The following is a 26,158-nucleotide window of genomic DNA, read 5'->3' on the forward strand; positions in this document are numbered from 1 at the left end:
AACTAGTTAATAGCGCAATTCAGACGCTAAACTAAAGTGTTACCATTTTTTCATTAGCCCCCTAAAATGAAAATTCTAGAAACGCCCCTGACCAGAATTTTAAGTCAGATTATAAACTGGGCAACAGATGTGAGCACAATTATGGTGCCACAGCCCTTACTGTTTTCTTCTTTTGAATACTATTCTAATTATTTATTAGAATATAGATATTAAGAAAATAAATTGTTATGCAAGTACTTTTACTTTACTTAAAGTAGATTTAAAATCAGGTACTTTTTACTTAAGTAGGGTTGTCATTGTAGTACTTCTACTTATACTATAGTAAATATGTCTCTGGTTACTTAAGTACCGAGATTCAGTACTTCCTCTATCACTGGCTGTTTTATCATATTAGATACATTATGTGAGTGTTTCAAAGTTATGTTATAATGCTTCTCTGAGCGTTAGTTTTTTGTTTTTGTTTTGGATAGTGGGCAATAAAATATTACCCCAGAATGAGCTCAATTTCATCTGTTGTCCCTGATGTTTGGCGGCCACTATGAGACACTTGTTGCACACTGCAGTAAGCTAGATCGATATTAGGCATGGTAAAACATGGTACTCGCTAGGCCTGTCACGATAACAAATTTTGCTGGACGATAAATTGGCCAAGAAATTATTGCGATAAATGATATTATTGTCGCTCTAAGACCATTTTCATCTAAAATAATGATAATGGCATAAAAATGCAGGTACACCTTTTCAAAGATCAATAAACTTTAATTTCTAAAGACTATTTAACACTAAAAATGGAAAACATTTTAAATAACCACAATAAATGAACAAAACAACCAAAAACAATTAAAGCATGGACTCTCAGTCTGTTTAAAAAAATGCATTTAAATAAGTACCAAAAACAATAAATAAAATGGATGAAAACTGCAACGGATGATTGTGTTTCAAGAGCATATTAGGGGCGGCACGGTTCACAAAACCCACGATTCGGCTCGTATCACGGTTTTAGGGTCACGGTTTTCCGTTCTGTAAGGTTTTTTTTTGTTTGTTTTTTTTAATCCAGAAATGTACTTCAGCATATGATATATTAACTATCCACAATTTAGGATACAGTATTTTTAAAAAATTGTTATATCATAGCCTAATCATGCACAAACTGAACTTGACCATCTCTGGGAAAAGTGATATTTTTATACAGCAGGAGAGAGAAGACATTGATGACATGCTTTTCATTTATTTGGCAAAAAAATGAGAATGTGTATTGCTATCTCTACAGGAACGTATGTGCCTTTTTAGCACACAAAGATTGAACTGAAGAATTAACTTGCATTTATCAAACTTCAGTGTAGCTTTAAGCCTCGTTTATACACGACGCGTTCGCTCGCGTGCGAGGGTGAACGCGGCAAAAATGACGTCGACGCAGAGTGTGCGAGACCCCATTTCACTGGGCTTTGTTCATGTGCACGTCAAATTTCAGAACTTTGCGTGTGGCTCCGCAACCGAAGAGCCACAAGTTCCAGACTGCTGGCCGAGAATGACGTCTCATCACGCCGCACCCGATCTGCACGTCGAGTATAAACACCTGCCCAAACGGACGAGGCGCGCACAGTCAACGAGAGAGACAAGTAAAACCAAAAAAGCATGCAAATGGCAATTATCGCGGCCGGAAAAATTATCGAGCGATTAATTGATTTATCGACTATCGCGACAGGGCTAGTACTCACAGGAAAAAATGAAAATAAGACTTAAAACAATAAGACTAATAACTGTGTTGAGCTATATAACAATGATTTGTTTTCTGTCTATAAATGTGTCCAAACAGCTGCTCACTTATCTAATAAAACACATAATATATTAAAGCATTGGTGTTTCCATGGTTTACAAAATAAAATCAGAAATCAAGGGTAACACGGGTATAATGTCATTGATAGGTGACGCAAGGACACAGTCTCTGTCCAGGTTAAAATAGCTTCTTTCTCTGAATTTAAACATTATTGTAAACGTGGGACAATGTCACTAAGTAAGTAGCCTACACAAGTCAACAAAATAAATAACATTGTTCTAGTGGTTTGGATATTCGAAACCAAAAATCTTACATACTGCACCTTTAATAATTTAAAATCAGGTTTCAGTCATTTCTAAACTCTTAAATCTATTTTTTTTAAAAACTCTGTTCACATATTACAATTTTAGGCACAAAAAAATGTTAAGGTAAATAATTAATATATCATATGTGCATATATCATGGCATAAGACTGATAAAGCTGCAAACCATAAATAAGCTGCGGATTCGGATAAGCTTGATGCGAATCAATAAAAGGCGGTTCGTTAACTTTACCGGCAAAGCATGGTCATAGTCTAAGGCTCACCACCTCTCTCATGATGTACGAGCTGCAAAAAATGACTTTGATTGGACAGAAACGTTTTTGAACAGAAGCGTTTTTGGCCTGTTAACAGAACCAGGATGACCGAGCTGCTTTCATTATTAAACTAAAGCATAGCCTACCATTTAGCAGTTCAGCAGAAGTTCTCGGAACTGTGCAAGTGCCTTTACTCACAGGTTTTGACTGCATTACGGGATGATATTTCTTGATCCACTATAACCAAGACAGAGACGCCGACCAAACTATCTCTAGTATAAACAGACGTGTTTTGTAATTTGTATGTGGCGCTGCGACAACAGCGGGAAGTGAATGGGAGGAGCTCACCTTAGCGAAACTTACACTCCGATTGGTCAACTGGGCTTTAGTTATGAAGCTGCATTTTCTTTCCTTTATTTTTATTAATAGTTTCACTTAATAGAGAATCATACGCCAATATAAATCACAGAAACGTAAAATATAAATTATTCTGCCTCATGGTCATTTGTTGAATACATTCTATAGTATTCTATAGGCTATCTTATAAACTCAAACTTTTATAGAAGGTAATCATAATATTTAGTTTGATCACAAAACACAATTAAGTTAATATAGGAACATGCATTAGCCCACATAATTTAGTTAATTAAGTGCTTCTAAAATACAACAGCCCTTTATAAGCCCTTAAGTATAGCACTTTGAGATCTTCTTTAAAATGTAAAGTGCTTTATAAATAAAATGTATTAGTAGTAGTAGTAGTAGTGGTAGTAGTAGTATTTTTATATCCAGCTGCAGTCCGCAGTTTCAGAACCAGCCACAGAACCGGAACTTAGGGGCGGGGCTTAAACAGTCATACGCTATCCATTCACGTATTTTCCTTTGCTTTTTTCAAATAGATTTTGTTAAACACGGTATCTTGGCTACAACTATACAGTTTTTATTTATGTTTTAAATATAAATAAATGTATAATGTTGTAATGTGTTTCCCATTTAACTGTAGGCTATGTACTAACGTTACCAGTCAAAAGTTTTAGAACGGTAAGATTTTCTTTTGCGCACCAAGGCTGCATTTATTTGATTAAAATACACAAAAACAGAAATATTGAACAGAAATATCACATGATGCTTCAGCAATCATTCTAATATGATGATCTACTGTTCAAGAAAAATGTATGATTCAGTGATGAATGTTTTTTTGGGGGGGGGGGTAGAACTTATAGAAATTAATACATGTATTCAGCAAGGATGCATTAAATTGATCAAGTGAGAGTAAAGACATGTTACAAAAAATTGGTGTCAATTTTGATACATTGATAATAACATTCATCATAAATGGAGCAAATCATCATATCAGGATGATTTCTGAAGGATCATGTGACTCTGAAGGATGACAAATTCAGCTTTGATCACAGGATTATTATTTTTTTGAATGAATGAATGAATGAATGAATGAATGAATGAATGAATGAATGAATGAATGAATGAATGAATGAATGAATGAATGAGGCATTTATATAGCACTTTCATATGTACTACTGTACACCCAAAGCGCTTCACACTCATGTCAGGGGTCTCAGGGGTCTTTTATCCAACTATTTGCATATATTCAAATAGAAAACAGTTATTTTAAATTGTACATTGTTTTTGCTGTATTTTTGGATCAAATAAATGCAGCCTTGGTGAGCAGAAGAGACATTTAAAAAAAAAAATACTGGCTGAAACTTTTGACTGGTAGTGTAGCCTATGTTAGTATCATTTCTTTACATTCATGTTAAAAATAATACTGGCACAACTGTTACTTTTTTATTATTTTATAAATGTGTAACAAGTTGTAAAGTGTTTCCCATTTGACTGTATATTCAATCGTATTATTTCATTCATGTTCATGTTGCTACAAATAATACTTAGACACAGAGAATGTGACATATTTCAAATTCTCAAATGTCAAATAAAAATAACCATAATGCAAAGCCTTGAACAAATGAAACAGGTTTCTCTGAATAAAAACAAAAAAAGACACTTATAAAATATTTCTAAAATAATAGGTTTAAAACATATTTAAGCGGTTCATAATAAATAAATAAAAATGCAACAATGCAAGGTAGATGGTATGTGTCAAAGTAACGCCCCAAGGTTTCCCAGCAGAACATTGCCCAACGCATCACACTGCCTCCACCGACTTGCCTTCTTCCCATTTTATATCCTGGTGCCATGTGTTCCTCAGGTAAGCGACGCACACGTACCCTTCCAATTCACGTGATGTAAAAGAAAACGTGATTCATCAGACCAGGCCACTTTCTTCCATTGCTCCGTGGTCCAGTTCTTATGTTCATGTGCCCACTGTTGGCGCTTTCGACGGTGGATAGGGGTCAGCATGGGCACCCTGACTGCTCTGCGGCTATGCATCCCCATACGCAACAAACTGTGATGCATTGTGTATGACACCTTTCTATCAGAACCAGCATTAACTAAAGCAATTTGAGCTACAGTCGCTCGTCTGTTTGATCGGACCACACTGGCCAGCCTTCGCTCCCCACATGCATCAATGAGCCTTGGCCACCCATGACCCTGTCGCCAGTTCACCAGTTACTTCCTTGGAGCACTTTTGATAGATACTGACCACTGCAGACTGGGAACACCCCACAAGAGCTGCAGTTTTGGAGATGCTCTGACCCAGTCATCAAGCCATCACAATTTGGCCCTTGTCAAAGTCTTTCAAATCCTTACGCTTGCTCATTTTTCTTGCTTCTTACAAATCAACTTTGAGGACAAAATGTTCACTTGCGGCCTAATATATCCCAGCCATTAACAGTTGCCATGATAAAGAGATAATCAGTTTTATTTACTTCACCTGTATACCTACAGTCAGTGTATATAGTTCAGTCTATACGGTTAAGATGTTTTGTAAATTTGCTTTTAAAAATCCATCTGTAAAGTGGAGTGAAGGGATTTAGCTTTTTAAAATGCCGTCATGTGAGGGGTTGAGCCATTTGAAATATTTTAAAATGACATCGGTGACAAATGATCAGAAAGTGTCCCACTCCACCTGTGTTCCCATATGTAAAGAGGAAAAAGAAAACATGCCTGAAATGCAGTTCAAATGAACACCGGATAGTTCATCACTTCCACAGTGCTCATATTCTATGCAAAGAAATTGCATACCTCAGCTCGTGACATAAAGAACCAATTGCACCGCATTCAATAAGACAAACGTTCAACAACTGCATGTGAAAAATAGCTTTAATGTAAAAATAAGCTTGGTACATTTTTAAAAGAGGAACTGTGCCTTGAAGCAGACAGAGGAAAGGGCCGATGAAATATTCAGTACATTCTTGCACAAGAGATGTGCCTTCAGAGAAAATATTAATGAGAGTGAAGATGTGCAGACATTGAAAAATCATTTATATCTCTGAGCCAAAAAGGTCTTTGTGATTTATATGAACCCTACAAGAGCTGCATCGATGCAGCCAGCAGTTTAACAGGATGGACTCTTCACTCTGCATACATATTTAATTCTCCAATGAGTAACACATTATTGGCTGTTCATGTAAATCACTTATGTTTTGATTAAAATATAATATATATCCGGTAGAGCTAGTAAAATGTCAAACAATTTAGTAAATAAATGACTTCATTTCCTTTGATAAGCAGCAGTGAATTTGTTTGAGGACAAAGGACAGACTACTCAATTTGCATCAAACTATGTAAACTAATGTAGACTTTCTTCATATTCAACCGCAAAGGTGAAACAAATAACAAAAAATGTCCTGTAATATTTTAACCCATATTTGGATGAGTAGAAAAAGGTGAATACACATCATTTTTCAAAATAATCTTCAATGATTATCCATATGGTATTTGGCGGCTTTATTAAACAATACAACATGCATTTTTTTTTTGTGCCTTTCATCAAAATCACAAACCCAAAATAGGATATAGTCTATAAAAATGTTCTATGCATTAAATTAATTTATTATTTGAGGTTCATTGAATGTCATAATGTGCAAGTATTTCATCAGTCTAACGCATTGTACGAGTCTAGACTGTCGATGTCCGATCCTTCAGTGACTCCCTGTACATCTGTGTCCGTTTTCGCCATGGCAAAGTTAATGAAAACCTAAGGAGGCAAGTCAAGACAATCGTTTAGTCTCCACATCACCACCTTTGCCCCTCTTTTTTAATTTTTCTGTTTCCACCATCACCTTCACAACTGAACATTGTCATTATTTACTCATTATTTATTCATATTCAAGTGTATAACAAGAGATTTTGTCTGTTATGAAAAAAAACGACAGACATTAAATTAAATCTTTAAATATAAATTAAAACTTTAACTGAAATTAAAACGAAAGCAGAAAATATAAACAAAAATCCAATTCAAAATATTAATAACAACTGTAAAACTGGTTTGAGGACTACTTTTATGACTTAAAACTATAACTATGAGGTGTAGTTTTATAGAAAAGATATGTGTGAAAATTCTTCTTTTCAAAGAAACACAAAGCATGAGGGGAAATAAATAATGTCGGGTAAGTGAGCTTATGCATCTTACCTCATCCAGAGTGGTCTGGCTGACTGAAAAGTGTTGGATTTGCAGTACAGCCTTATTGGACTCTAACAGGCCAAAGATTGAAGCCACACCACCAGGAGCTACAGGCACATGATACTCAACCATATTCGAGTGATGATCCTTTATGGACAGAAGATGGATAAAGTTAACTTGGACAACTATATAACAAAATACACTGACTTCACATCAAAGACTTTAAAGATTCTTTTCATCATTTTCTTTTTCTCCAGAACATAATTGAATTGTTATGACCATTTCCACCCTCTCTCTGACCCATGCTGTTTTTATTTCGCTGCTGTGCCTTCAAGTCTTCTACACTGTAAAAAAATTTTTTGCGATTTTGTTATTTCAACAAATTTTTTTCAGTAGAGATAACTAGATTGTCCAGACAACAAGGCATTTTAAGTTTTCTTGTCCTCAACTAGACTGAAAGTTAAGTGAACAAGTATAATTGTTCTTTTAACTCAAAAACATATGTTGAAATAACTAAACTAGATTTTCTGTTGAATGAACAAGTATAATTGTTGTTTTAACTTAAAAACATAAGTTGAACTGTTCTGGATTTTACTCCAATTATACTTTAGTCTATTTATTTAACTACAGTAAACTAAACTTAATCTACTATGTGCAGCTGATTTATATACAACACTCTAATTATATAGATATGAGCACATTTATTTAACTTACCGTATTTAATACGTATCATTCCACACCATATAAACCAAGTCTTAATTCAAGGAGTCAATGAGTAAAGAGTTTTTGTATTAACACGGCTAGTGAAAACAGCGCCATCTGGCGGAGAGGATAATTATGTACATCCAGGAAATGCACGTATGCGCGCGCCCCCGTATCCCCTCCCCCACCGACTGACAGACCAGACGCCATTTCCCTTCAATCGCAATGCTGAGCAAATGAGTAGTGTTTACACCGGCATAGTGTTTTATCTCATTAACAGTATGAAGTTTATAACATTATATTGTGGTAGGATGGTATGTGTGTGTGTGTGTGTGTGTGTGTGTGTGTGTGTGTGTGTGTCCGTGCGCCGCGGTGCAGAGCGGAGGATAGAAACAGGCGACTGAGGCGAGAGAACTTTTTTACAGGGAAATATTATAAAGTAAGTGTTTTATCTCATTTACCATTTGTTTTTCATAATTTATTGATATATACCAATATGTAACTTATATGCTGTGCGCGTTTAAACGAGCCAAAAAAATTCTCTCAGGGGACATGACTCACCGTGCAGTGCAGACATGGAGTTTACTTTTAACCAAGATAACACAAAGTAAGTTATGTGTTTAACCTCATCTACAAAGTGCATTTATGACATTATATTGTTTTATAATTATATTTGTGTGTGTGTGCGTGTGTGTGTTGTGCTCCCAGAGCCGTTGAAATACAGAGTTCCTAACGTTACACGCTTTTACCTCGCGGGGTTCATGGAGCTCTCAACAACTCGCGCCGTCTATTTGTTCGAATGGTTGGAGGTGGACAGCAGTTTCACTATATTTGCTGCAATTTCTGGTAAATATTAACTTTATGAATTTAAATAATATCAAATTGTGAAATTTGAAGTATTCAGCCCTAATTAAATCACATTGAGTCATTGTACAGTGTAAACATTGCAACATGTTGTCAATATGCCTATAAAATGTATTTTTTTTTTTTTTTTTAATGTTTTTATCTATTGCTCCTTGACAAGAAACTGAACTGGTTTACGGATCGGATGAAACTACATCTCGCTTCACTGCATGGTCTCTCTCTCAGATCGCCATCAGATACAGATAAGTTTCATAAAACTCCTTGAAAATTATTAAATGTGAGTTTGAATCGATACAGGTAAAATAAATAACTATTAAAGGGTAAGTTACCTCATGATTTACTCACCCTCAAGCCATACTAGGTGTATTCCAGACGAATACAATCGGAGTTATATTTAAAAAAAATCTAAAGCATTATAAATGGTAGTGAATGGCAGTCCAAATTTTTAAGCCCAGAAAAAAGTGCATCCATCCATTGTAAAAGTAATCCACATGGCTCCAGGGGGGTTAATAAAGACATTCTGATGTGAATCGATGGGTTTGTAATGTAAAAAGTTATAATGTAAAATATGTAGCTTCTGGCGCGACGGCCTTCCGTATTAAAGTTACGGAAAAAGTGTAACTGGCACGGCGATGTCGTCGGATGTAGAGGGGAAGAAAAACGCAACTGGCGCAGTGACGGCATCGGACATGGTGTAAAAAAAAACGTAATTGCCGCGACGATGACGTCGGACGTGGCGTAAACCTTTTGAACTTCGAGAGGCATTACACTTATTTCGTAAATTGAGGGCGGTCCGCCAGAAGCCTTTATTAACCCCCCGGAGCCTTCTGGATTATTTTTATAATGGATACAGGGCTTGACATTAAGCATGTTCATGTACTTGTCCGGAAAAAAGTTTGATATTTTGTGTGTGTGTGTGTGTGTGTGTGTGTGTGTGTGTGTGTGTGTGTGTGTGTGTGTGTGTGTGTTTTAAATATAGTTTATTCTGAAGCAATATGCTGACCAGTATTCAATCAGCTTTGACATATTTAAATCTGCATATTTGTGAATTTTTTAATTATTATTTTTTACTTTATATAAAGGGCATTTCCCCTCTAATCTTATTAAATATAGGCTATGCTTCAGGTTTCATTTTATATTGTAAAATTTGATCTATACATTAATTTAAAATAAGACACTATAAGGGCTGTTACCAATCACATTAAATAATTTACACTGAAAAATTTAATTTGCATTAAATAATGTTTTGAAATTTGTATTTTTGGATAGACCAATAATGTTTAAACATCAAACCAAACCTCCAGTAGGTGGTAGCAGGTGGCCGTTTTAATGAGTGAGTCATTGAGTCGTTCATTCAAACGATTCATTCAAACGCTGAATCGTTCTGTAACACACATGTTGCTGTGACTTGTTGCGGTTCTGCTGTGAATGATTTTCACTGCTGAAATAGAACAAAACATTAAATATTGCTTCTTAAATGTAAGTGACTTTAAGGGAATGTTAATTTAAGTGAATGTTAATTAATTGTTTTGCTATGAACTGTGAAGTCAGTGTCATTTTCAGTCGTGGTGGTATTCAGGAAAACAGGTCAAGTGTTGTAATGTCTTCTCTAGAGGCTGCACAAGTGTCAACAGCGCGACCTTTTTATCGTCAGTTCATTATATATTATTATCCACTATCAATCGCCACTAAATTAATGCATTCTTGCATTTTGGTGATTCGCTAGCTATTTTTTGTTTTAATCAGGTCCATCGGGCAAGTAAAATTCTCTTTCACTTGTCCCTTCGAAAAATCCACAAGCGTTAATGTCGAGCCCTGGGATAGATGCACTTTTTTTCTGGGCTTCAAAATTTGCGCAGCCATTCACTGCCATTTATAATTTTTGGATTAGCCAGAACTTTTTTTAATATAACTGATTCAGGGCTCGACATTAACGCTTGTCAGGGACAAGTGAAAGAGAATTTTACTTGCCCGATGGACAAGGGCCTGATTAAAACAAAAAATAAACTAACGTTAGCGAATCACCAAAATGCAAGAATGATTGTGCATTAATTTAGTGTAAGTGGCGATCGATAGTGGATAATAATATATGATGAAATGACGATAACAAGTTTGCGCTGTTGACACTCGTGCAGCCTCTCGAGGAGAAATTACAACACTAGAGCCATTTAAGCTGTTTCCTGAATACAATCACGACAGAAAGTGACTGATTTCATATGACGGTTCCATAAACTTACATTAACATTCACTTAGTCACTTACATTTTAGATGCAATATTGAGTGTGTTTGTTCTATTTCAGCAGCGAAAATCGTTCACAGCAGAACCGTAACGCGTCTCACAGCAACTGAACAGTGTTTGAATGAATCGTTTGAATGAACGAATCAATGGCTCACTCATTAAGACGGCCACCTGCTGCCACCTACTGGAGGTTTAGTTTAATGTTTAAACATACTTTCTAACATTTGTATTTGTCTATTCAAAACTACAAATCTCAAAACATTATTTAATGTAGTTATGATTTTTCAGTGTAAATTATTTTATTTGATTGGTAACAGCCCTTATATTGTCTTATTTTAATTTAATGTATTGATCAAATTTAACAATATAGAATGAAACCTGAAGCAGAGCCTTTATTTAATAAGGTTAGGGGGAAAATTCCCTTTATAAAAGGTAAAAATATCCTACATTTCAAATGATTCAATATTTTTTTTTTAAATCACAAATATGCATATTTAAATATGTCAAAGCTGATTGAACACTGGGGAGAATATTGCTTCAGAATAAATTATATTTACAATGCACACACGCATGGAAAAACAAAAAAATATCGAACTTTTTTCCGGACAAGTACATTTTTTATTTGGCCAAGTGAATGAACGATATGAAACAAGAATGTAATACACCTAGGATGGCTTGAGGGTGAGTAAATCATGGGCTAATTCTCACTTTTGGGTGAACTAACCCTTTAATATGACAGTGGTTTTAAATGTTGTTTTTGTTGCTTTTTTGCATTTGAATATTGCACTTTACTAGTAGATACAGCATGAAATAAACATGTATGAACATCAGAGAATATGTTTAAAGATACAGTACAATGTATGAAATCTGTATTGTCTCATGTAATCGCAGTGTTTCAACTGCGCAAACGTTAATAAACGTCAATAAATAGCTTTTAAACAATGTCATGTCACATTTACCTCCGAAAAAATATTCTGTGAGCTAGAAAAAGTATATTTACTATATTGCATAGTTATTGTATTGCTGTTTTTTAGTATTTAATGTATGTTTGAATAAATATTTTATGACAGCACCACCTAAAATTTGTATCTGTGTCTCATTTTTTTCCAGCCAGATGATGATGAGAGAGACATTGTTCATGGGGTTAATGTAGGGCATCTTGACCATGAGTGAGGACATCAGACATGATAGTGCCTTCCCAGATGATGTCGTGGATGTGGATGTCATACTAGACGGAGATTGTGGTCATGGATCTAGAAGATGCCCTAAATGCCTTTGCCACACTGTTTGGGCTCGAGCTATGAGGTCATCCAACTTTTTATTTTATTTTTATTTTTAATCTAGGTTTAATGGTTGGGGAGAGCTGCAAAGCTGAAAAAAAATGCAGTGAGGTAACACTGGTGCATATGTGCTGTTTATGCTCATTGATAAATGTACTGAAGCTTGAGAGCTTACACATTGTTAATTAAAATGAACTTAAATTAAGTTTAAATTAAAATGGTATAAAGCCAAATCAGAGGTGTTTAACAGTCTGTGCCGTTTCTTTTTGCAATTTTCTGAAGAAAGGACATTTCAGACCTTTTGTGTGGTTGTTTTTGGTGTTTGTTTTTGCAATAAATATAAATGTGTACTGATATGTGTTGCTGTGATTTTAATTTGCTATAGGTTTTATTCTAAATCAAATGTAATTTACAAATCAATATAGTAATGCAATTAATACTTATTAAAGCAGCTTTGCAACCAACTAAAGTGAAGTTATGATGACTAGAACATTTAAGTTCAGAAAACTGAAGTGAAGTTATGATGACTAGAACATTTAAGTTCAGAAAACTGAAGTGAAGTTATGATAACTAGAACATTTAAGTTCAGAAAACTGAAGTGAAGTTATGATAACTAGAACATTTAAGTTCAGAAAACTGAAGTGAAGTTATGATGACTAGAACATTTAAGTTCAGAAAACTGAAGTGAAGTTATGATGACTAGAACATTTAAGTTCAGAAAACTGAAGTGAAGTTATGATAACTAGAACATTTAAGTTCAGAAAACTGAAGTGAAGTTATGATGACTAGAACATTTAAGTTCAGAAAACTGAAGTGAAGTTATGATAACTAGAACATTTAAGTTCAGAAAACTGAAGTGAAGTTATGATGACTAGAACATTTAAGTTCAGAAAACTGAAGGGGATGTTTTTATTACTAAATGGAATTAGTTCAGATAACTTATCCAAATAAGTAAGAGAAACTTAAAAAAACCAATGCAAAAAGATAACAAAATATATTAAGTTAAGTCAACAAATAATTTTTTACAGTGTATGTAAACACCCTATTTACATGTGAAATGAGATACAGTGCATTGCTGTCAAGTTCAATATACTGCACATTGAAATCTTCAAAAATTGCATGCGGGCTGTCATATGTTTAAATATATTAATTTGATGTAAAAATTTGTATAAGGTCAGAACAGGCTGATTTCACAGCTAAAAGAGGCTCTTAGTAAATGTTGTTTGAGCCAAAAAAGGTCTGCAAAGTTACAAAGCATAAAGTCCACTCCAAATGGAGTAATTCTCTATATCAGCAATCACTGTTTGTGAACTCACTGAAAAGCCTTTATTACAGTCTTGAGTTTTCTTCCGGGAATGTACACAGTATTTCTCACTTAAATCATATGGAAAACGGAGTGAGACCTGGTTGAGCTGCATTAGTAGTGTGTTGAAACTTGCAGCTATGATAAGGGGTGTGACATTTGTCAAAAAATGCTAAAAACGGTTGACCAATCATAATACACTGGTCCCGCCGACCAATCAGAGCAAACCACGCTTTTCGGAAGGAGGGGCTTCTTAAGGCGGGCGTACACGGTGCGTTCTTTTCTGTCGTATGAACTCGCAGACGATTTCGTTTTCTCGGGAGAAATCGCGTGGACATCGTGGATGCTTGTATGGTCGCAGCTCGCACCGTGTGAGAGGAAATACGACGAGCCGAGCACGATAATTTTTAAACATGTTTAAAAAGTTCAGGGAGTCAGCCCGATTTTTACCAGCATATGACTGTCCCCTATTGCCAAATCATGCACAAGCACCTCACATAGGCTCAATCTATGAGTATTATTAGCTCAGTGGCTGTAAACATACAGCGATCACACACACACACTCTCTCTCTCTCTCACGCCCACCCTCTCTCTCCCTCTGGTTGGTTCGGTTGAAAGGAACGGCTACTGTTCTCTGCTTTTCAACAAATCATTTGCATTTTTCTTTATTTTTTGTTTCTGAAGCTATAGCAGCAACATTGAAAGCTCCGGTCTCTGTTTAACGAGAAAGCTTGAGTGATCGCGGCCAGCTCGTGGTACAAACAGTCGTGCCGTGTACCAGCTGTTTTGATGCGATGATCAAATGAACTGACACGTAGCGTCTGCAATATCTCACAACCTCCCGAGTGCCCGAATTCGCGCGGTGTACGCCCGCCTTTAGAGACAGGAACTAAATAGTGGTAGGCCTACATTTCCCCAAAGCATCATCAGCCAGATATGGTTGCAAGTTCCATCGTAGTTGAACGTTTTTTGTGTTTTCTGAAACCATAGTTTCAAAAAACATTCTCAAACAGCATTGCAAACTTGCGTAGTTGGAACTACAGCTCTTGGGTTGTTAGAAGCATAGTTATGCTTACCACAAGCATTTTTTTACTCGTATATTGAAACACCCCAAAGGGAAACCTTGAGGTAAGCAGGGGGCGGAGTTTTGACATCATTGCTGTGGCACTGCCCTACAACATCAAGCCCCACCCCCAGCACCCCCCTGATAAAAAAATTTGGCGTGGTTATGTATACCCATATTTTAGCGTGTCAACAATCAGTGCAATTTTCGAGGAGTGTGCATAAATGTGTAAGGGAACCCCAGATTATGATGGAGAGTGAACCCGTGGTGAATCAAACATCAAATAAAGCTAAATGACAGGAAACACAAACAAATAGTCCTCAAAATATATGACAAATAATGTGTTTTTTGAACGTTTGAGCACGAAAACCTTTACTAGAAGACCCCAAAAATACAATCAAGACTTTGCAAAAAGGCTGTCAAATGTAAGTAATTTTTTCAAAAGTACATAAATTCAAAATAAGTTTTCATAGAACAATCATCTCTAAAAAAAAAGAAAAAAAGAATGTGATTCCTCATGATATGACTCCAGAAATAAAAGTGATCAATTCCTTTAAATTTAAGACATATACCAGAAAATATACCCCAAAAATGTGTTATTTTTTATTTATAGACAGCATTAAAGGAAAACGTCATTATGAAATCCTTTTTTTCTCTCACCTTCAGGAACGTGGTGGGGAAATTCTGCTGCATGAAGTTACTGATCATATCTACATCAGAGGAGGCTCCAGCTAAGTACATCTTCACCGTGAATCCTTTGCCAAACCTGTCAGATAAACACAGATTATTTTATCAACAGAAAAAAATTATGAAGTGTCTGCAGGAGATATCAGGCTCTAGAGCGTGAAAAATAAAAGGAGACGTGGAAAAAAATAATTGGTAGTAGAAAACACAGATAAACCACTGACCTGTTCTTGATGTGCTGTAGGGAGCCGAGACATCTGAACTGTCCTTTTACCATTATAGCCAGACGGGTGCAAAGGGCCTCACACTCCTCCATACTGTAGGACACAAAGACATATTGCTGAAACACACTTCTCAACTCTCTCAAACACATCAAAATTGGCTACAACGTTCTGTAGAAACGTACTATGCTGAAAGATCAAAAGAAAGCAGCATAAGAAATACATAGAATCTTCGTATATAATATTTGACTTCAGTTTTTAGGCAGTGCTTAGTAAAGCCAACATTCAAAGTTTCAAAACATTAAACTTTAATTCGATCTAGTTTTCAGTAGACACACTTTTAATGTTTGAAAATTAAGACAAACTTTGAAAATTGGCTTCATTAAGTATTGTCTGAAAAGATTAAAGGGGGGGATGCATGCGATTTCACTTGTTTATGCTCCAGCAGCAACATTACACACTAACTAAAGTTAAAAAAGTAAAATCGCATGCAACCACCCCTTCATTTTTACATTTCAGCCAATACTTAATGAAGCTGAAAGTTCAATGCAAACGGAGATATTGTCTTGTAAAGTTACGGCAGTTTATTGCCTACAACAATGGAAACAAAATCGTTGGTGACATCCTAAACCCTTGCTAGTAACATGAACACTGCCCCAGATGTGACTTCTGGCCGTAATGGTAAGGGGCGTGGTGTTTCCAGACAATCTGCGCTTGGCACTTCCGCCAATAAAAATACATGAAACTACATTTGGCCATCTAACCAATCTAAGACCATTGCGTTTTTCAGAGGGATGGGCTTCACAGAAGCAGGAAGCAAATGAGCCATTAAAAGGACAGTGGAGACAGCGGTGTGGAATAAACGTCAAATATAAGAAAAATACGGTGTTTTAAAAAAAGAAGCCATTGACTTCCATAGTAGGAAAAAAAAATACTATAGAAATCAATGGCTTCAGTTAACTGTTTGGTTACTGACATTCTTCAAAATATCTTCCCTTGTGTTCAGCTGAAGAAAGAAATTCATACAGATTTGAAACAACTTGAGGGTAAGTAAAGGATGACAGAATTTTCATTTTAAAGTGAACTATCCCTTTAAGTAAAGATCATGTTCCCTGAAGATATTTAGTAAATTTCCTATATAAAAACTTGTTATTAGTAGCTTTTTTATGACAATGTAAAAGCCAATTATTGTTAATTGCTTAATATTTTTCTGAATACAAATGAATCCATATACATGCAAATATGTAGCTGTCTTTATAATTTACAAAAGATTTATATTTGAAAGTGGATCATCATATTTGGATGTCATTGGCATCAAGCTTGAAAACCCCTGGTTTTGGCTAAATGTTTCATTACTACCACCTATTTGTTTGGAGAAACTGATGCAGTGTCAGTCAAGACAAGAGCATTCATTACCTGTGTGATGTCAGGACCACAGCACATTTACCCATCACTTGCTCAGAGATGATCTTCCAAAGGTGTCGTTTGGAACGTGGATCCATTCCAGAGCTGGGTTCATCCTGAGAGGTTAGATGAGACGTTTAAGAAACATGTGGGAGTTTACACAGAAACAGAAAAATCCAATGCAATTCCCACACACTCCCCAGGTAAATGCAATTGTGCAATGCACCAAGCCAAAATTTTGTATAGTATAGAGCGAGCCAAAAGTGTAAAATAACTTCAGAATAACTGATGTGCTATGAGACTTACAAACCAACGCATTTCAGAGATGTTTGTAATGAGTGTGCAACATTTTACCCATTCAAACCCCTCGGAGCAAACACTCAAGACAACATTCAATATAGTGATTTATAGTGTAGCTGTATGGATTATTAAATGGTAACTACTAGTCTCAGCTTAGCAGGATGATGTGTGTTTTTGGCTCACCAGGAGAAGGATCTGTGGGTTTCCAATCAGGGCCAAGGCAGTAGACAGCTTCCGGCGTGTTCCACAACTGTAGTTCTCGCTTGTGTTGTGTCTGTGGTAATTCAGCTCCAACTTTTTCAAAAGATAGTCCACAACCTAAAGAAAAAAAAGACCAACTATTGAGATTCTCACAGCATTTATTGTAACAGCATGTTAAATAATAAAGTGTAAATTAATAATTAAATTTGCATATTTTATGAGTGCCTCTTGCCCGTGCAAAACCCAGGATGTTGGAAAATTTTTATAAGATTATAATATATTATCAAATTGCAACGGCTGCTATTTAAAGGTTCAGTGTGTAATATGTATAAGGCTCTATTGGCAATATAATATACAGAACTATGTTTTCAGTGGTGTATAAAGTTTCTATCTACACACACCGTGGGTCCCCTTAGAGTAAAGTCACCATTTTGCGCCGCCATGTTTCTACAGTAGCCCTAAACGGACAAACTTCTCTACTCTCTGCTGTCTCAGATGAAGACATATTTGTGCTGTGTCAGGCTCAGTAATTTCTCTGTGCTTTAAAAGGGAGGGGTCAGCGGTCACCCCTATATGCATCTAAAACTTACAGAGTACAAATTGAATTAATAAATATATACTCCGCATGTTTCTCATCTCTGCATCTGCTCTGAAATTGGGTCGCTCATAATGAGCATTTGGGAACACAATATATTCCAAAAACCTTCCAAACTTATAATGAGAAACATTTATAAGCCAACTGTGGTCAACAAAATAGAGGCTTCCTTAGGCCAAAATAATGTAAATGTGTCTAATGTGTGAAAATGAAGAAATCAAGACCTTAAATTCTAGTATTGCAATTCTACAACTACAACAAATTGTTCTTAATATTATTATTACTTTTTTACAATGAAATATCCATACATTTTTATGAATTATTTAATATAATAATATTTCGAATCACCATTTTAAAATCCCAATTACATTTTTTATCAGAAATAAATATCACCATTTGATGTTTTTCCAAAATTGTGAAGCTCTATTTTAAAGCATGTATCTCACTTGCAGTTCAAGTCATAATTTCCCTGCAATTTAGTTTTGATTAACAAAGCAATAATTGTCCCCAAAAAGGCTTAACAAGTTGTTCTAACACATTAATTGTGTAGTCTTGACATCATAATGAGTCACTTTGAATAATGTTTTGATTAAATGCCTGTTGACATTTGACCCCACACAAAGCATGTCATGGTTTCTGCATTCATTTGACTAATTGGATTCATACATCAAAGGATCCAAGTAGACATTCTATGAATTTAAATAGCTTCTCATAAACCTGCAAGAAACCATAAAGTACTCTCGGTGTAACAGGGGCTATATGCACCTAAAGATCATCTTTTTGGGCCGGCATTGTACTGCGCGCTTCCCTCAGGACATCAAAATTTACCAGCCGTTTCCTCTGAATCCTCTAATCCAAGTTAATGGGCCAAACCGCAAAAGCCATTTCAAAGTCTCAGCAGCTTCTACACAAAGGCTTTCAGTATAGCCAAAAGATGACTGATGGTATTCATAGATTGTTAAGTCAATTCCTTCTCTGCCCTTTTTATAGAAGGGTAACATCATCATTACAGGGTGCCGGTTTTACTTCATTTTAGACAGTTGCACTTTATATCAACTTTACCCAAAGATTTAAAGTTTTAGTTCCCCAAGCATGAATATTCTGTTATGATTTACTCACTCTTGTGTAATTTAAAACATTTATGACTTTCTTTTATTCATGGGAATACAAAAAGGACAACTTTTGTAACAAGTTCCAGCAGCTCTTTTTCTTACAATGAAAGTGGATGGTGACCAAGCACTGTCAAGCTCACAAAAGACACAAATGTGCGTGCTGGTCTAAAAATGAGGTGTGTTTAGGCACAAAACGACTGCACCATTGACCAACAAAAACCTGGTCTAAAGTCTATAGCACAGTGGGTTTTTTTTAATTATTTAAAGGGTGTGTTTGTAATATGTGCCTATAGTCAGGTGCACAAGCTGCATATACCCTCATATACACAAATATGCCAAATATTAAAAACAAAAGGATTACAATGTAAAAGATTATTATTATTTGAACATGAAAATGCCTACATTTCATGTCATAATGGATAGTCATAGCATGCATCAGAATTACCTATTTGCAGTAATGACAAAATGAAATGCGCTAACTATTTAACCAATCGTGGCAATACACACATGTATTTAAACTGACTCTTCAGGTTGAGGAAGTCTATATTCCATCATGTAAATAGCAAATCCGCCATGGGGCAAGTGCAATGGCAGATGAGACTCTGATTGGTTTATTGCCTGTTACGCCAAAAACACACCCATGACTCATTAAGAAACTAGGTACAACCCTTTTGGACCATGCGCATTGCCCGCTGACCATTTTTTCTGTCGTTAAACTAGTGGATTTAGACACGCCCTAAGTGCACCTGTGCCATGCGCAGACCATGCGCTTATATTGTTAAATAGGGCCCTAAATGGTTTAACAGCACATTGTCATTTTTACTGTAAAATACTGTAAAATTCATGTTTTTTGCAAGTAAAAACTAAAAGGACATTCCCAGAATTCCCTACGTTAAACATCAGTAATGTACATTAGGGTTTGTTACACTGTGTGTTATTTAATGTTTATTGCATAATTTTATTGTCATGATAGTGTTTTGTGTCTGTGTGTATGACCCAGTGCATTGACAGATTAAACTTTCGCCGTATCTGGTAGGCAAAATTCCGAACACATCTTCCATTTTAAAGAATGATTTCAGTGCCGTTCTTTTCTCAGAGAAAAGCTTAACTCCAAGTCTTCCAGAGTCGCGGTCAAAGCTAATTCCAAAGACCGCCGTTCGCCAGTTTCTGTGTTTACTAGAAGCACGCAAACGCAACTCTGCTGTCATTATGTTAAGCCCCGCCCACCGACTCTATACACGATGTGATTGGCCTGACCAGAGTTTGGTTTTTACAGCTCAGAAGGTATTGAGAGTTGCTAGACAGCATTGAGAGTTTGCTACTCGCTGCAAATTAGATTTGCTGTTTTAAGGTGTTAAATATAGAGGCAAAACTGGAAACAATGAAACCACAGCTGCCAGTTTTTGGGTTTTTTTTGTTTGTTTGGTTTACAGTGTATATTATAAGTGTTCTGAAGCCAATCGATAGCTTTGTGTGAGAAACAGAAGAGATTATTCCCTGAAAATCTAGCCCTTGGTCACCATCTACTTTTATTGTATAGGGAAAAAATAACATTCTTCAAAGCATTTACCTTGGCAGATGATGTAGTTCTAAAACAACATGAGGTTAAGTAAACTTTTTTTCTTTTTTTTTTTGAATTGTCACATTACTCTAATCAAATACTGTAGGTGGCAAGCATCATATAAAGCATCTTTCGACTTTTATTTACAAAGGAACTCTCTTTTCACAATTTATGTGGATGACTCATCTTGCAGAAAGTTCTGCTTCATTTTCACGTCATTATGTGCATTATTTGAGATCCTTTCTCCGCAGGCTAACCAAAGGCAAAAGTATCAGTACAGTAGAGACAAGCCTGAATTAAATTAGAGACAGTGAGGTATGCACATGTTAGAGCCCTGTGCTCACAATGTCATAAATGCGTGTCACAGACTCTGATCATAAGGGAATTTATATATTCAGTTTAAGTTGTCTAGATCAAAATATTGTGCAGGATTCAATAAAGACAAAATAGACAAAGCAGTGTGATTTATCATCTAAGCAGTTCTCGAGTGTACCTTCAGCAATTTAGCTGTTGAGAACAGCATGCTGGTCCTGCATTACAAACACGGATGATTCTGACTCTAAAATTTGATTTAGAGGCTCAATTATTCCATACATCCAACTATTTATGGAACAGTGTCTTTTTTTTCATATTGATAATGTTTCTTAAAAGCAATAAAAACACACAGCTGTTAATAACACATTGTTTAATTGGACCACTTTTCCAACTTTCATAACTTGCTAATATGACATAGCAACCTTCTATGCAAGCTATTTTTCCACAGACCAGTGTTTCTATCTTTAAGAAAACTGATAAAGAGTTCACATCTGCAACCAAAGGGAAGTTTTACAGAAGTATAGAAGTGCTTCTTACCAATAATCCAGGGAGAATGCAAGATTAATTAGCTTCCTCGTTAATCAGTGTGGAAAAGGGCCAACCCTTTCCTGTCAAATGCAATACTCGGACAATACCAAACCGAGATCTATTCACATCCTACTGAGAAGTCCATCAGGGATTTCCAGGTGGGTCGATGATGGTTAGTGCTGGTCAAGCGGGTCACGAGTAGACCCGCATTGCAAAGTTGTTTAAGACTGTACAATAGCATCTCAATCCCACTATATGCTGGTGCTTTCAGAACAGCTGCTAAACCTCCATTTCCTGACATGTTTTTACATTTGTGGTAATACGTTATCAGGCTACAGTCACACTTGACGAAAAACAGATGTAAATCTTTCTTAGAGTGTCGGTCAGTGAGATGTGACATGATATAAACAGACAGCAGCTGCCTGCAACACCTCGCATCTTCCCTCTCATTTCCAATCAGCAAATTATATTAGCGGCAAACATTTAAGCAGGGATGTCAAAAGTACCAGCATTCCAGAATCAAGTCGATATCAAAATGAAACAGCAATACAATAATACAAACAATACAAACTACTGACTCCGTACTAACGCAGAAGACTGCCTGTAAACTTGCACATATGTGACTTTCTCTTTTTAAATTGAATATGCTTTATGAATTGAAAATACAATTCATAACTATTCCAAAGTTTGCGTCAGTGAGATTTTTAGATTTCTCCATATGTTCATCATGGCTTCATTTATTGATCAAAATTACATTAAAACAATAATACTAATAAAAATAATCTATTTTACATTTTATATATTTTTAAATGTAATTTATTACTGTGATGGCAAAGCTGAATTGTCAGAAGCCATTACTTCATTCTTCAGTGTCACAAGATCCTTCAAAAATCATTTTAATATGCTGATTTGGTGCTGAAGACAAATTTTATATAATTATCAATGTTGAAAACAGTTGTACTGCTTAATATTTTTGTGTAAACTGTGACTTTTTTTCAGGATTATGAATAAAAAGTTCAAAATAACAGCATTTACTTGAAATAAAAATTTAACATTATAATGTAACATTATAAATACACTGATAAATTTTGATCAATTTAAAATTATTTATTGATATTAATATTATTTAATATTATATTGATATTATTTATTAAAGCTACATTATATAATTTTTCCTTCCGCTAGAGGGCGCCTATTCAAAACAAAGGCGTAGATTGATGATGCCAAGTTTGAGCACAGAATCTTGGGACATGTGGACTTCACCTCACAGTCGGTGGAAAAGAATCGGGATAGGATTTGACAGGACTATCATGTTCACAGATGCGATTATTAACATTACTGTAGTATTAAGCAGAGCAGGACCGAGTATAGTGGGATCTGAGCAAGACCACTAGAGCGTTTGTTGTCGAGCACACAGCTCGCTAACAGCGGGACTTTTATTATGACGGGACGGGACAGAGTTGGCGGCGTTATTTCTACTTTTCCGGTCATGAGTATGAGGTAACGCAGCTCTGTTTATCATATTAGATACATTTAAGTGTGTTTAAAATTATGTTATGACGTTACTCTGTGCGTTCGCTCAGCAGCTACTGTGAAATTCATTCACACTGCTAAGAGTTGAGCGCTTCTGCAAAATAAAAAAAAACGAGGGTAACGCAGATACGATGCAATTGACAGGTGACTCCTTCAGACATCCTAGCTCCTTGGTTAAAATAGCAATTTTCTCACAATTTACAAATAGTTGGAAACATTTGGGATACTGTTAGAACTCAGCTGAACAAAATATATAACACTGGCCTTGTGGTTTTTGGATATTTTACTGCACAAATAATACATAGTGCACCTTTAAAAAAAAAAATTTTCTTACTGACCCCCAACGTGAACTTGGGGGTATTGCAAAACTTGAAATTTCACTGGCATCGAATACTGAAATTTTAGTAAATAAAATGACAACTACACACACAAGTAACATTAAAAACGAAAACATGCACTGTTTGTAGGTCACTTTGATAAGAAGCTGACCTTTGCCAGAACAAAATAGATGTTGATATAGCTGTGACCTTACCCGGTCAGTCTCCCTCTTGGAGATGCCCTTGATGCGGGCGTAAAAATAGAGATGTTCTTCTCCAGTCAGGAGGTCATCCAGCGCGTCCACCTGGGGGCAGTAACCAATGTTTATGCCCTCTCTCCTGCAGTCTATGATGTCAACCATCCTCCTGAGGACACAGGACAGGGAGATTTATGAACATGCAATGAAAACCAGCGCTAGTAAATGCATGTCTAGTAAAAGGCATCAGAAAAAGAAGGTGAGCGACAGTAAAGGTAGCAGATGTAGTTTTTCAAAGGGGAAAGAAAAGTACCCGTCAATGTCACGGATCTTAGCTGAGCCATCGGTAGGGATAATGTCTCCTGTCAGCATCTTAAAGGTGGTGGTCTTCCCTGCACCATTGACTCCCAGCAATCCAAAGCACTAAGGAAGATATTGAGCTTCTATTCATTTACACTGAATGTTTTGGTTTCATTGATTATTCTTAACAGCTAAGTTCTTGAATAGCATTCAAACCATGGGAAAAAAAACAAAGCAAAGCATATGTAAAGTGAACAAGAATTTCTGGGTATACATAGCTGCATTTCCCCCTCGGTGACCACATCTACATGCACATTTTATGATCAAGATCCATATTCTGGTTAAATCTTTATTGATTTGTTATTTTCGCCTTATGGTTCAATAAAACATACATAAGTTGGAAGCATAACAATAATCAAAACAAGAATTTTGATCTTATCTGAATTTACCCAATTTACTTTCATAGTACATATTCATAGCCTCCAATTATTATTCATCTTTATACTAGAAAATAACACCCACTTTTCACAATCCAATTAATTCACAATGCACAAAACCAATGATAGATTCTTATTGATAACTGGAAATACATCTTATTATGAAAGAAAAAATGTATTGCAAATGTATGTTGATTGGAATATTCTTGTGCATGTAAACGCTCTCATAATAAACGTTACTATGCAAATGGTACAGACCTCGCCAGCTGGGATGCCAACAGACAGCCTTTTCACCGCGTGTACCCTCTTGCTCAGGTTTTGGTACACCTTAGTCAGCTCATTAACCTGGAGAATATCCGCACTCGCATCCCCACGGTCCACGCGGAAGCGTTCAGCCACCACATCTTCATCTTCATTGGGGCTATAGCTATTAACAATGTTTCTCTTCCAGCTGAATATACGTCTGTGAAGAAAACACAAATGCACAGAAATGAGGCAGCTATAGCGTAAAAGGATTTACTTACCACTTTAAATCAAAAGTTCCAGAGCCTCAGGTATACCTGACTTTGCGAATGAGTGACTTGTTAAGTAGCAGGCGGAGGATGAAGCAGATGCTACCCTGCAGGAACATGGAGATGAACATCCAGCCCAGGACATCCATGGTGAAGGGGTTCTTGTAGGCATCCACCCCGAAAGCGCTCAAGATTTGCACCTGCATGTCCAGCCTTGTCAACTCCATCAACCCATTGCCAAAGCTGAATTGAGGGAAGACTAGGAATATGTTGCTCATGGTCCGGTACACATTCTGGATGCTCTGCAATGGACAATGAGAGCAAGTCAAAGAAGGGCAATGTGTAGAGCTACTCAAGTCTATTTTGTTGATCATATTGATTGGTGGAAATGTATTTGAATGTTCTATATTTTTTATTCTGTTCTGCACACTACATTTTACATTTCTATACTTTAATTCAGCAAGGATGGATTAAACTGATCAAAAGTGACAGTAATAACAGTTATAATGCTATAGTAATTTCTATTTCAAATGCTGTCGTTTAGAACTTTCTATTCATCAAAAATCCTGAAAATAATTAGCACAAAAATATTAAGCAGCACAAATGTTTTAAAATTGATTATAATAAGAAATGTTTCTTGAACACCAAATCAGCATTAGAATCATTTCTGAGGTACTGTGATCCTGAAAACTGGAGCAATGATCCTGAAAATTCAGCTTTGCCATCACAAAAATAAATTACATTTTAAAATATATTATTAAAAATATACAGTATATATTATTAAAAATAAACTTTTGAATGGTAGTATATATCCCTATAACAAAATAATTAAAAAAAACGATTGTAGGTAATGAGAATTTGTGCTTAATTGTCATGAAAAAAATATCACAAAGCAAAAAAATTCTTTAAATAGTTTTTTCTTAGAATTCTTATTCTTTTAATTCTAGGGTAAAATGTCCCTCTGACTTCTCTCACCTGGTCATTCTGGTTAAGCTGACCCAGGAAGTAGATAATGGATGTGGAGATGATAGTGTTGATACTGATGAAGAGATTGATGCAAACATAACCGATGAAGGCCATCTCTGTATCCTTGAATACCGCAGACATAAGGTACATCCATGGAAAGGTGGAGAAGCTGAAAAGAAACAATCAAATCAATGTGGTAAGCTTAAAAAATATCTGAAACGAAGAATTACAACATGTAAGAAGACAAAAGAACTATAGTAAGACTTCTGCTTTGGGTTTAGCAAAGAGAGAGAGAGAGAGAACATATTCCACAGTTGAGCTAAGAAGCCAGAAGATAAATGAGTCCATCTATTTCCTCTTCGTGAAGCATTCTCTCTCCTCTTCAGCTCCACAGAATGATCTGTTTTTTTATTCATTACTCTTGGTGATTGGGGTGGCGGGGTCAAGGAAGAGGATGTGTTTAAACTGAGGGGCTACCGTGTGTGTATTTGTGCACGTTTGCCGGCCTGTGTGCGTGTATTGTTAGCGGTGGAAAGTCCACACCGCTCAGCTAAACAAAAGCAATTAAGCAGGTTGAAGGGAAAGTGGTCGGATCGCTGTGATGTGTGGTTATTTATGGGCCAAGAG

The 26,158-nt window shown here is 36.0% G+C and overlaps 1 protein-coding gene and 1 long non-coding RNA gene across 5 annotated transcripts in view; one reads left to right on the forward strand and one right to left on the reverse strand.

Annotated features, from left to right (window-relative positions):
- Window positions 1-5,576: 5,576 nt before the first annotated feature.
- The window catches only part of abca12 (ATP-binding cassette, sub-family A (ABC1), member 12), an 89,988-nt gene continuing 69,406 nt past the window's right edge, over window positions 5,577-26,158 (reverse strand). For both annotated transcript variants that reach the window (XM_067444325.1, XM_067444324.1), the window contains 11 exons: window positions 25,541-25,700; window positions 24,614-24,867; window positions 24,312-24,516; window positions 23,630-23,739; window positions 23,335-23,485; window positions 17,141-17,275; window positions 16,670-16,773; window positions 15,257-15,349; window positions 15,009-15,114; window positions 6,907-7,044; window positions 5,577-6,471 (listed from right to left, as the gene is read on the reverse strand). In XM_067444325.1, the coding sequence (XP_067300426.1) occupies window positions 6,370-6,471; window positions 6,907-7,044; window positions 15,009-15,114; window positions 15,257-15,349; window positions 16,670-16,773; window positions 17,141-17,275; window positions 23,335-23,485; window positions 23,630-23,739; window positions 24,312-24,516; window positions 24,614-24,867; window positions 25,541-25,700 (1,558 nt within the window). In that variant the 3' untranslated portion in view covers window positions 5,577-6,369. The remainder of the gene's footprint in view (window positions 6,472-6,906; window positions 7,045-15,008; window positions 15,115-15,256; window positions 15,350-16,669; window positions 16,774-17,140; window positions 17,276-23,334; window positions 23,486-23,629; window positions 23,740-24,311; window positions 24,517-24,613; window positions 24,868-25,540; window positions 25,701-26,158) is intronic.
- LOC137075589 (uncharacterized) lies at window positions 7,804-8,761 on the forward strand. 3 transcript variants are annotated; one of them, XR_010905060.1, is made up of 5 exons: window positions 7,804-7,878; window positions 7,978-8,038; window positions 8,147-8,206; window positions 8,308-8,445; window positions 8,624-8,761. It is a non-coding gene; the product is annotated as an uncharacterized lncRNA (long non-coding RNA). The 3 variants fall into 3 exon arrangements; XR_010905061.1 differs by having other exon boundaries at window positions 7,815-7,839; XR_010905062.1 differs by having other exon boundaries at window positions 7,829-7,905.

The sequence above is a fragment of the Pseudorasbora parva genome, chromosome 5 (assembly GCF_024679245.1).
Source record: "Pseudorasbora parva isolate DD20220531a chromosome 5, ASM2467924v1, whole genome shotgun sequence".
NCBI lineage: Eukaryota > Metazoa > Chordata > Actinopteri > Cypriniformes > Gobionidae > Pseudorasbora > Pseudorasbora parva.